Raw genomic sequence first — 12,415 nt, 5'->3', positions numbered from 1 at the left:
TGCTGTTCTGCAGCACACCCACTCCTCCCATGTCCCTTTCAAGAAGAACTTGAAAAGCCCAGAGATACCAGGTGTCCTCCTCTGTCTGGATTCGGGGATGACAGGATTATTCATCTTAGGAAGCTGCAGCTGAGTACAGTCAGTGGTAAAAGACCAGACTGAACATTTTGTGCCTCGTTACTACTCAAACGCCTTGGAACTCGCGCTATTTCCAGACGGCTTCCTGTTCTTTCTCAGTGACCTTGCCTCACTTTTCTGGCACTCTGAGCTCACTCCAAAACTTACACCTTAGATCCTGAAAAACTTAAGTTCTGATGGAAGCAACCCTGGGGAAAACTTTTGGAAGATCAGAGCATTTGCTCCTTTTGAAGGGGGTGGGTGGTGACTTTTCCTCATCCTCAAAGTCAGGATCTTTTTCGAGAGTGGTGAGGACAAGCCTGCACACGGAGGGGTGAGTTCAGTCAACAAATCCATGGAGCAGCTTGGACACATTTTACCCCATCTCTTGGTTGAAGGAGTTACCCCATCTCTTGGTTGATCTGCATCAGGCTGGGATAATTCAGGCATTTTTCTGCCATCCAAGCAGTATTGAAGCTGGAATGCTCATCCAGGGACATTTGTCTTCTCTGGGCCTTGTAGAGCTACTGAAAATCAGTAGAAGAAATGTTTCCCTTTGTTTTCTTCTGAGATGGGCCACAGTTGGTTGGCTAGAAGGAGCACAATGGGAACTCCAGATTTTTCTGGAATAAAATACATGTGGGGCACCATGGTTATTTTTTGGTCAGTTTGGAATTTCAAAGTAAATGGCAGCAGAAGGGATGTTTTGGCAGCTTCCACACCTGAATGTTCAACTCCAATTTTATCTCATTTTTAAATTTAGAAAATAATTGGAAGTAGTTGAAGAGAGCACAGAGGATCAGTGCAGGAATGTGGGATTGTTTCCTGAAGTGAAAACATGGGATCTTATCACTCAGAGCTGTTGGGAAGGGAACGTCACCGTCCCGTCCTGGAGACTATTTAGCCCCCTAAACCCAAGCACCAGACATTCTCAGTAGGATGTGTCTGACCAAGATCAGTCTCTTGCCCAGGGAGCTGCTGGCTGGGAGGAATTGTTTCTATGCAGAAAATTCCCTGCCCATGGGAATTTCTGGCGCGGGATTAGCCAGCTGTCAGATGCCCGATGGCAGGAAGGGAGCACGTGGGATGCGTGTCCCAGAAAAGAGATGAGGGGTGCTCCTTCTGCCAGATCTTTGTGTCTTAGCTGCTGCTGGAAGCCACAATGTTCCCCCTGCCCATCTCCCAGCACAGCTGATTTATTCTGCCCGGTGCTGCAGGAGATATCCCAAACAGTCTGCCACGGAGCCAAGAGAGTGGATCCTGAAACTGGAGCCACAGCCTGAGACTTCAGTAAACAGGATGGGGGGAGCATGCAGCACACCGTTCAGCCAGCCTTGGGATCACTGTGAAACAGCCCAACAGAGCAGTGCTCCCAGAAATCCATCTCCCAGAAATCCATTTCCCAGAAACCCCAGCACCTGTGCTTTGCTCCCACCCACAGCCAAGGGTTTTTCGGGGGATGATTTGATGTGTACTTTCCTAGTGAGTTTTTCTTCATCCTCAGCTATGTCTAGACTTCATTTTTACAGAGCCTGAGCCCAAAGATCATTTTGAATACGTGGTTTCAATCCCTAAAACTGTAGAATTTGGCCAGGACAGGTGGAAGAAGAATGTTTCCCTGCTATCCCCCCGTGCTGGAGCTGATCTCAGGTGTGGATTGAGATGCAGGCTGGGAGCTGGACACAGCTACTTTGCGTGCCAGGGAATATTTATCATCCAGAAGTGTTCCAACTGCTGTTCACCCAGGCTTGTGCTTATCTCCACAATTATTTCTCTCTCCCTTCCACTAATTGCAGCTATTCAGAATATCTCTTATAAACACCCAGGAGCCAGTCTGAGCTGGGGGGGCAGGAAGGATCTCTGTACTTGGCTTCTTGTTTGGCAGCTGGAGGAGTGGTTGTGGAAGTCCTAATGCAACATGTCTCTGTGAAATCTATCCTTCTTCTCTCTGGGAAATGGGATCTTGGTGTCAGCACTCCATGCTTCCTGGGAGGGCACTGCAAAGACTAAAGAGAACCATTTTAGCTGCTTTCCCCTTAAAAAGAGGTTTCTCTGCGGCAGTTTCCCTACTGATAAGGTGTCAGGCAAACAAGCTGGAGCACTGGGGACAATTGAGCAATGTGGTGGCAAAATCCTCTGGATAGCCAAGTCCTCACGGTAGGCTTACGGTTGATAAATACCTGGAAATGATCTGCATTCTCCCTGTTACCTTTATTAATATTAATTTATGCTAAAGGAGCACCAGCAACACTAACTGCAGGTACAGTTGAACATTTGTGCAGTTTTCAGAAATAGTGGGAGCAGTGACATTAAGCATATGCAGGAATCCCCATAGTTACGAATATTTACAAATATTGATTTTGGCAAGAGCACCTAATTCAGATGTTCTGAGCTCTCTAATGCAACGTGTGTGTGTGTGTCTGTCACACAGTGCTCCTCAGACTCGGGGCTGAGCTAGTCTCACATTCAGGGATTTCCCTTAATGAATCACTTTGTAATGAAATATCAGTGTTTGGGAAATACAGCTGGGGAATAAACCCCCTGCCCCAGCTGTGTGTGATGAACACACAGGGTCTGAGTGGGCAGTGCCTGTTGAAATTTGCTTTAAATGAACCAGAAACTGATGTTTTTCCTGACACCCCAGCAATCCCACCCTGTGCATCCCTGAGAGCATTGTCGAAATGCTCCTGGAGCTCTGGCAGCCTTGGGAGGCTGTACCCATTCCCTGGGGACCCTGGGCAGTGCCCAGCACCCTCTGGGGAAAGAACCTTTCCCTGATCTCCAGCCTAAATTTCTGTTTCCCCATAACATTCCTGGTAAGTGTGGAGAAATAGCCTGGAGAGGACATCCAGATAGGTTTTATTTTTTTGTTTTCCCAGGCTACAGCAGACACCAACAGTGATTTCTTTTCATTTTTCATGGGTACAATCGGAGACGTGGCTTCATTATTTTTTTGAATTTTTTTTTCCCCAACTTTGAAACCATTTGAAAAACTATATTAAGAATAGGCTTTGTGGAAACTGGGGTCAAAATGAGCAGAGACAATACATCCCTAATGAAACTTCCCTAAACCATCCAGCACAAATTGGGCTTTTCATTCCCGTTTCACTCCAGATGTCAATGAAAGCACAGCTCCTTCTAAAGCAGCCTAATGTATGTAAACCATCGCAGGAAGCAGAGCCCGCAGAGCCTAGGAGACTGCAGATGGAGAGAAAAGGCTCCTGATTCCATAAAAATAACAAAACCTGTTTTACCATATTGTGCATTAAATATTGTTCATTTGCATACTTTCCATGGCGAGGTTCTCAAAGCCCACCATGTGGTGGACTTGTTGGAAGTCGGGAAAGAGACTCTTTCCCCAAATGGAGACGTGTTAGTAGAAGCTGCTGCTTAATTAGAAAACAAAAATAGCTGGTTTCCTCTATTTTTTTCCTTCTTTTCTGCTTTTTTTTTTTCAGTGTGGATTTTTGGTTGTTTACGTATAATTCAACAGAATTGGGAGGGGAAGCATAGGTGCAGTCACTGCAAAATAACTGGATTTCTGGTGTTTTACAGCAGGCAGCAGCAGGGATTCCTCCATGGAGAGTTTCCAGCAGATAGCCAGGCAGATTGTAAATACCTCTTAGATTGTTTTTTTGCATCTTTATATAAAATGGTGTGATTTTATTAGTGTTTATTGTGCATTGGGTAGGTGCAAGTGTGCAATGCCACAAATTATTCAGAGGAGCCTAGAATACCAGAGATGGAAGGGACTTGCAAGGATCATCAAGTCCAACTCCTATCCCTGCACAGAACAGCCCAAGAATCTCAACTAAAGGGGTTAAAAGGAAGATGTGCTGAAGGAGAGGGAAAAACTTTGAGGCGGGAATCTATGCAGGAGCTGTCAGGGTTTGGAGAAGGGTGGGTTGAGATGTCCTTGCAGAGAGCAGCTTCCCTGTCTCACCAGCCATGGCTTGGACCCTGCCCATAGCAGGGTGATCTTCAGGGTCCCTCCCAAGCCAAACCATCCCAGAGCTCTGTGCTCCCCCTGTGCCTCGGGGACTCTGTGGGAGCCGTGGGTGGTGTGGGAGCACGGGCGGCCATGGAGCGGGCGCGGAGAGTTCAGGCGGCCGCCTGCCAGCTCCCGTCAATCCCTTGCTGTGTCAGCTGCCAACCTCAAGAGTGCGGGCTGGGCGCCCTGCTCCGCGGGCTCCAGGGGCTCAGGCCGGCATTCCAGGGCTCTGCGGCAGCCCGGGGCGGCCCTCAGCGAGCCTGCTGGGCAGGGTGCAACGGAGCTGCGAGGGGACATCGCTGCTTTTCCCACAAACAGTGCAATTTACCCCGTGGACAGCCCTTCACTCTTCTGCAGACTGCTGGGGTGTGGTGTTTGTCACCCACTTCTCCACAGCCTCAAAGTACACGGGGTGTGCCCTCGGGGTGTACCCTTCAACCCGCCTCCATGCCACCCTCAGTCCCATGGGGATCCCCTCTGCACCCAAACAGGGCTCTGGGATCCAGGATCCCCTCTGCACCCAAACAGGGCTCTGGGATCCAAGATCCCCTCTGCACACAAACAGGGGCTCTGGGATCCAAGATCCCCTCTGCACACAAACAGGGGCTCTGGGATCCAGGATCCCCCCTGCACACAAACAGGGCTCTGGGATCCAGGGTCCCCTGTGCACACAAACAGGGCTCTGGGATCCAGGGTCCCCTGTGCACACAAACAGGGCTCTGGGATCCAGGATCCCCTCTACACCCAAACAGGGGCTCTGGGTTTGGGGATGCACCCCAAATTTCCCAGGTACAGACACTGACACATCCCAGCTGCTGGGACCTGGAGAGCCCAGGGGACACTTGCTCGGTGGCAGGAGCTTTTGATGCTTCCAGCCTTGAATGTCCCACCTGATGGAAGCTTTGCACATAATTACCTTAGTTCAACATCATGTCTCCTGATTATTCTCATCAATATGGTTGATTTCAGAGGGCTAGGGAAGTATCCTTCCTGGATAAATTGTTGGGGGAATTACTTTTTTTCTCTATTGGAGCAATTCTTTTTATAATTAATCACGGATTCTCAGCATGATTTGAGTTAGATGGGACATTAAATTCCATCTCATTCCACCCTCTACTATGGGCTGGAACACCTCCCACTACCACAGGTTGCTCCAAGCCCCATCCACCCTAGCCTGGAACTCTTCCAAGGATGGGGCAGAGACAGTTTCTACATTTCTCTGTGCAACAAATAACATTGAGGGTGCCCTAGTGGGGTTTTATTTAAAATCAGGCGATGGAGATAAAAGGAGGTCCTTGCTTGTCCTTCCTTTCCATGAATGAAGCGCTGTCATTGTCAGCTACCTGCAGCCTCTGCTTTGGCTTTGGGAAGGCTGATGGTGTTAATTTGCTCCTTTCCCCCGTTCCTTTCTCTGCAGCAGCAGCAGGAGATGCTGGCCATGAAGCATCAGCAGGAGCTGTTGGAGCACCAGAGGAAGTTGGAGCAGCACCGACAGGAGCAGGAGCTGGAAAAGCAGCACCGAGAGCAGAAACTGCAGCAGCTGAAAAACAAAGAGAAAGGGAAAGAGAGTAAGTGGCCAGAGCACCACTCCTTTGGGTGGATGGGAGTCCTGAAGGAGCTTCAGAAAGCTGGAGGAACCTCCCTGAGGGCATGGAGAGCTTGTGGGAATTGAGGGGAAGAGAGAAACACGTTTCTCCACTTTATCTTCATTTTTGTCTCACTAAATGCCATTTTAGCGTTTTTCAAAAGGAAGCGTATTCTCTCTTCCCTTGATTTAACATTTTTTGAAGTATTTTTGGCAGCATTCCTAATGGAGGCAGAATATTAAGCCCATAAAATACACCAGATGCATGCTGCACTCCTTTTCACTTTCTGCTGCTCTGAATTTCACTCTTTTTAAGACGTAGCTGAGTTCTCAGCTCTCCCCTTTTTGAAGCGTTTCCATTCATGAGAGGATTTTTTTCAGGAGGTTGCAGCTTGTGGGTGCCTTCCCCACTGCATGTCATTATGCACTTGAGGAGATCATTGTGGCCTCACAATGTCCCTTATCAGAGACACTCTGTGCTGCTTGTCTGGGCTTTTTCTGCGACTAAATGGGGGGAAAAATACCTCAAAATACCTAGAGAAGTTGTGCCATCAACTCCTCAGGTCTGGTTTCACCTGACCACGGAAGAAGTGGTGGAAGGAAAATGGGGTGCTGGCTGGGAACTGGGAGTAAGATAAAGCTCCAAGGACTTTTTCAGTAGGAAAAAACTGGGGTTTAGGAGACATTTTTAAGTGCTAGGAAGATCAGTGGTTCAGAATACCTAAACATTTCCACTTCCCCCTGCTGCTCCCATCAGTTGTTGATGTTTGGTCCATGTTTTGCTGGGTCTCTTCTCAGAAGTGATAGCTGGCCATGCTCATTAAAGTAATCTGAAAAGAAATTAAAACACCTGAATCACTGAAAAATTGGGAGCAAAGCATTTTTTGGGTGAGACACAGAGGTGTAGGGGAAAAAACCCAGAATTTGGGGATGTTAAGTTGAAGATCCTGTTCCCATGGCTACAGTTTTATTTTAAAATTACTTTATATTTTAGAAGTGCTGTGGTGTAGAATCATTATCACACCTCAGCTCTTAAGGATACTTAAGTTATTTTTCTCACATCACAAAATTTGGCAAAGAGAAGCTAAAATTGTCCTGATCTGAAATATGAAGAGAGTGTGAGATAGGTGCAGTTTGTTCTCCTTCCTTGTTAACACCTCTGCTCTGGAGCCAGGCTGGCAGAGCTGAGGGTGCTTCAGCCTGGAGAAGAGAAGGCACCAGGGAGAGCTCAGAGCCCCTTCCAGAGCCTAAAGGGGCTCCAGGAGAGCTGAAGAGGGGCTGGGGACAAGGGATGGAGGGACAGGACACAGGGAATAGCTCCCACAGCCAGAGGGCAGGGATGGATGGGATATTGGGCAGGAATTGTTCCCTGGGAGGGTGGGCAGGCCCTGGCACAGGGTGCCCAGAGCAGCTGTGGCTGCCCCTGGATCCCTGTGAGTGTCCCAGGCCAGGCTGGACACTGGGGCTGGGAGCAACCTGGGACAGTGGAAGGTGTCCCTGCCCATGGCACAGAGTTGAAATTAGATGATCCTTAGTGTCCCTCCCAGCCCCAAGCACTCTGAGGTTCTATGGTGGCTTTCAGCTTACAGTAAAGGAGGTAAGCCTTACACTCCAGAAATATTGAACTTCAGGTCTTCTAAGGAACAGGTTTATGCCAAACTGACAGAACACAGCCAGGTTTGAGTGTTCTGAGGTTGCTCATGGATTAAAGATGACACATTTTGGAGGTAGAAAGCTTTCAAGCCTGGATTTGTCACATCTTCTGCTGTTCAGGAACTGATCTCCAGCTCTTCCCTTGAACTTTCCACCAAATCTATATTCATGGAGCTGGTAAGAAATGCCGAGCTCCAAAAAAAAGGATTTTTCTCACTTTGGTGTTTGAACCATTTTGCACCTCCAGGCAGTGCCTTGTGGGAATGCTGCAGCTCTGCCACGTTGTCCAGGCAGTGCCTTGTGGGAATGCTGCAGCTCCGCCACGTTGTCATCGAGCAGGGCGCAGGACACGAGGACATGGCAGGGGCGTCTTTTAGTTCTTGTTCCCAGCAGAGCAGGCAGCTTGCCTGGCCTTCTCCTTTCCTCCCAGCCCAGATATTTTCCATTGGAGCTCCTGTCTTACGCCATGGTGTGGATGAAGCATCATTTTCCATGTGTCCTGTTGCCAAACTTGGGATGCATTGCTCCGTCAGGAGCCCTGCCTGGGAGTCTGGCCTGTCAAGCCAATGATCACTGGGATCCATCATAACAGGGGAACAGCCTGCTCTCCATTGTGCAGGAAATCATGATTAGGGATTACACAGTTGACATTTTATCTCTGCAGAATGACTGACTCTCTTTATTTAAATTTTTTTCTTTTTTAGTGTTAGGTTTTGTATTTGAAGCGAGAGCTTGTAAATTAAGCGAAATGTTACGTCGGTTGTGGTGTGCACAGAGACTTGGGAACAAAGAGGTCCCTGTTTACAGGAGTTTTCAAGACAAAACCTACACATGAGCCACTGGGCTCATTCGCCTTTTGCTTTTAGATGTGACATTTAACAACTTGAGGGTGCACAAGACCCCTTTTCTTAAATAACTTTGGTTCAAAGAGAGCTGGGATACCCTGGACAAGTGCTGTATTCTGAGTGTCCTTCTATGCAAGTGTAACATCCTCTTTTGGTGAAATAAACAAAATTTCATCTCTGTTTTCAAACATAACTTGTGATTCTATGCCAAGCTAAAGGAATAAAAAGGGAGAGCTCCTTACTGGAGGCACTTTGTTCTCTCTTTGAAAGCAAAGTACTTTTTTTTGTAAATGAAAGATTTGATTCGGGATCTGTTTTAGAAATTTTAAATTCCTTCAAGTAATGTGAATTGATTTAATAACCTTTTATTCATTTTTATTTTTTTTTCCAATTGCAGGTGCAGTGGCAAGCACAGAAGTGAAGATGAAATTGCAGGAATTTGTGTTGAACAAGAAGAAGGCTCTGGCCCACCGGAATCTCAACCACTGCATATCCAGCGACCCTCGCTTCTGGTACGGGTAAGTGGTGCTGGGCTTTCTGCAGGGCTCAGCCAGTGCCACCTTTGTCCCCAGTTCCCTGAGGGAACAGACCTGATGTGCTGGTGGGATGAGCCAGATCAGTGATGGAAGTACTGTGCATTCCCAAAATGCATTTTCCAGAGGGTTCCAGTGTGAGTTCCAAAGTGCTTTGGATGTTGGCTTCAATGACCTTAAAATTCATGAGATTTTGAGTTGCAAAAGTAATTCCATTTTGCCATGAAATTTGTGTTCAAGCTGAGGCACTGACAGTGTTTTAAGTCTTAAGAAATGAACGTGTGTACAGGGAGGATGAGGTCATAGCCAGAAGATGTTTCCAAATTCCAGAAACTGAGCTGCAATGAAATTTGAAAGCTATCCCATCTCTGAGCCAGGACAGAAATGCTGAAGTGGAGTTGGCAGAAGAATTCAGATGTTATTGGAGGCAAAGTAAGATTGAGCAGTTTTAATACGTCTCTGAAAATCTAATCTGAGACTTGGGGATTTCACTAAAGGTGGTTGAAGACTCTGAGCCTCCATTTCTTTAAAAAGTTGGTTAAAATAACAGTTAATGCACAGGTGGTACAAGGTCAGTTAGAATTCAGGGTGCCCAGAGCAGCTGTGGCTGCCCCTGGATCCCTGGAAGTGTCCAAGGTTGGATACTGGGGCTTGGAGCAGCCTGAGACAGTGGAAAGTGTCCCTACCCATGGCAGGGGGTGGCACTGGATGGACTTTAAGGTCCCTTCACAACCCAAAACAACTTGGGACTCTTCATGAAGCAGAGACAATGCACAAACCATTGCACAAGGATTTCAGGTCGTGCCATCCCCTCATTTTCCATCTGTTTTGTGGAAGTGTGAGGATTGGTGTCCTGGATTTTAACCTAAGATGGACAAAGCCTTGGGGCCTCACAGCTCTTTCTCAGTGCTGAATTGAGGTGGGCAGATGGCAGCTGCACAGGATTTTTAAGATACACCCTTCACTTGTTAAGGGAGAAATAGAGGATTTTTTTCCTTTCCATTCTATTTTTCTTTTTAAAGGAGAATCAACCTTTAAATTCCTGACATATTAGCATTTATTTGTATGGCATCTCATAGGTTACCAGCTGAGCTCTGGAGGCATTCCTGTCCCTGCATAGCTGTGCTGTGATGCAGTTGGGTGGTGGTTGGGTTGAGCACACGCGAGCGGGGCTCGCAGGAGATCCGCTCCACGCTCCCACTGTGAGCAGGCGAGGCAATTAAGTGGTAACAGATGCTGGGAGAGTCTCTTGAAGCAACATGCCTGCTTTTAAGCACTTCCCTTGGTCTTATTAAGGTTTGTGAATTCCTTTTTTTTTTTTTTAATTTAAAGAATGGAAAGTGTTGCTTGGGAAAAAAAAAGTCTCCAAAAGGGTATTGAGCACTATGATGGTCTGACGTCAGTGGCTGTGACAGGAAAAATGTTCTACTGGCATGGAATCAGAGAGGTATTAGAGCTGGAAAAGACCTCTAGGATGATGTATCATCCCTGGAAATGCTCAAGCTCAGGTTGGACAGGGCTTGGAGCTGCCTGGGATGGGAACCCAGGAAGGAAGTGAACAAGGTGGTCTTTAAAATCCCTTCCAGCCCAAACCACTCTGGGATTTTATGACAGACAATAGCAGAGGAAGTTCTCTGGAACTGCATTGTCAGACTGTCCCTCCCGTGGACTGTGAACGCACTGGGCAGTCCAGCTCCCAGGAATTTCTGCTCTCTGTGATTCCCCTGGGAAACTGTCAGGAGTGCTTGGAAGCAGCCACTCTATGTGCTAGCAGCCATGAAAGGGAGTTTAACTGAATATTTGCATGGTGGAGAGGTAGGAAGGTACAATTATATTTAAATTACACATTCAGTTATACATTGAATGATCCCAACATCCATGGGTGTGAACAAAAAACATTCCAGCACAGGTGCACATGTCTGTGTGTATATTCAGTGCACCTGGCTGAACATGACTGAAGGATTAAATATCAAATTGTGGAATGGTTAAGGTTGGAAAAGACCTCCAAGATCATCACTCCAGCCTTTCTGTCTGTGCACATGGGTGTTTGAAGGAGCTCAGGGAGCAGGGGATGTCTTGACTGTGCTTTCAGGAATGCCTGCAGGCTCTATGCAGTGTCCAGTTTCTCTCCTCCCAGGGCTCTGACATTCCTGAAGGGGCATGCAGACCAGTGCATGCTGCTGGAAGCTGCGTCAGACCTCAGTTCTGGAGCCAGGGAATGTATTCCTGTTTGCAGAGCTCAATATCTGTCATTCAGCAGCCCTGGAACACATCTAAACAGGCCTTTTGAATTCCTGCACATTTCCTGACAAAGGGATGAAAATAGCTTCAATGTACTTGATTGTGCTGCTTAGGTCATGATTACTAAAAAAAAAAAAAAAAAAAAAAAAAAAAAAAAAAAAAAAAAGAAAGAAAGAAAATAAAAAGGAGAGGAAAAAAATTCTGCTGCTCTTATAGAGCCAAAAATGTCATTGTGTGACTAGATGGGTATCAGGGCTTTTGGATCACAGCATCTGGGATTCCTGGGAGTGAAACATCTCTGTGTTCTGCCTTCCCATGGAATGAGCAGATCCTGGCAAAAAAAAAGCTATGTCTCTTCCCAGGAGGGATTTTTCTTGTTCTTTTTTCAGTTTGTCTCTGTTATGATTGCAGGTGAAGGCTGAAGTGTGCATGGGGGCATTCAGGGGTAGGGATGTGGCACAGTATGGGGTGGGTGTGGGAAACACAGACCTGCAAGAGCCCCAGAAATCATTTTTGGAATCTGGATAATGAAGAGGGAGGATTGGGAAAAGACAGTCATTCATACTTCCATAGAATCCCAGAATTGTTTGGGTTGAAGGGATCCTAAAGACCATCCCCTTCCACCCCCTGCCACAGGCTAGGACACTTTCCACTAGAAGGACTGTGGGAGTAAAAAATGTTGATGTTCAAACAAAATTTGCAGAGGGTTTAGGTTTTTTATTTTCAGTAATTATATAGAAAATTCAATGTGTTTTTCTAGTATTTCATTAGTCCCTTAGTTTTTGAAATTTTGAATTTTTTGCTTTCACTTGCAGTAGAATCGATGCTCTGGATCTCAGCAAACAACCAGCTTCTAAGTTGAGCTTGCACTCAAGGGATTAGTACTGCTCAAGAAATGGTGAATTTGTGCAATTTTCAGCTGGGAATGGCTCCTTTTGGTTCCTTGAAGAACCTTTCATAGGAGAATATTTTCAGCTTGGTTTTTAGGCAGTATAAAATTTTTTAAAATCCCTTTTTTTTAAAAAAACAAAATGCTTCCTTTCCATTGTCCCAAATCCTTTAGTATTCAGAAGAAATAAGGGGTTTAAATTCCATTTATTTAAAGTGAAGTTGTGAGAGGCCTGTGGATGTCACCTGCATGGCTTAAATCAGTTGTTCTGCTGATGGAGCTGCTCTGCTGACTGGAGCCTTTTCCCAGGCTAGTGGAGCTCCTGAGAAACAGCAGAGCTGGGCACAAGTCATTAAGCAGGAAAGATGCAGCCAACAAACTGGTAGGAGGCTGAGAAAACTCATTCATTATTTAATATCCTCAGCAAACAGACTGTAATTTACTTCCAGCAGCCTGCTCAAACAAAGCCATAAATTATCATCTCGGGGAAGTTCAGCTGGGAAGGTGCTGAGTGTTTTGGCCCCGTCTCTGCTGAGCTCCTGGGGTGGGAGGACAGGCAGG

General features: G+C 46.7%; 1 protein-coding gene across 7 annotated transcripts in view; it reads left to right on the top strand.

Moving 5' to 3' along the window:
- The window catches only part of HDAC4 (histone deacetylase 4), a gene marked incomplete at its 5' end in the record, with an annotated part of 163,624 nt that overhangs the window by 93,429 nt on the left and 57,780 nt on the right, over positions 1-12,415 (top strand). For 6 of the 7 annotated variants that reach the window (XM_079311313.1, XM_079311311.1, XM_079311314.1 and 3 more), the window contains 2 exons: positions 5,526-5,676; positions 8,589-8,709. In XM_079311313.1, the coding sequence (XP_079167439.1) occupies positions 5,526-5,676; positions 8,589-8,709 (272 nt within the window). The remainder of the gene's footprint in view (positions 1-5,525; positions 5,677-8,588; positions 8,710-12,415) is intronic. The other variant, XM_079311309.1, reaches the window with a different exon arrangement.

This window comes from Erithacus rubecula (genome assembly GCF_903797595.1).
Source record: "Erithacus rubecula genome assembly, chromosome: 8".
Lineage (NCBI taxonomy): Eukaryota > Metazoa > Chordata > Aves > Passeriformes > Muscicapidae > Erithacus > Erithacus rubecula.
The sequence above is the reverse complement of the archived record's forward strand: the minus strand, read 5'-3'. Positions and strand labels throughout refer to the sequence as shown.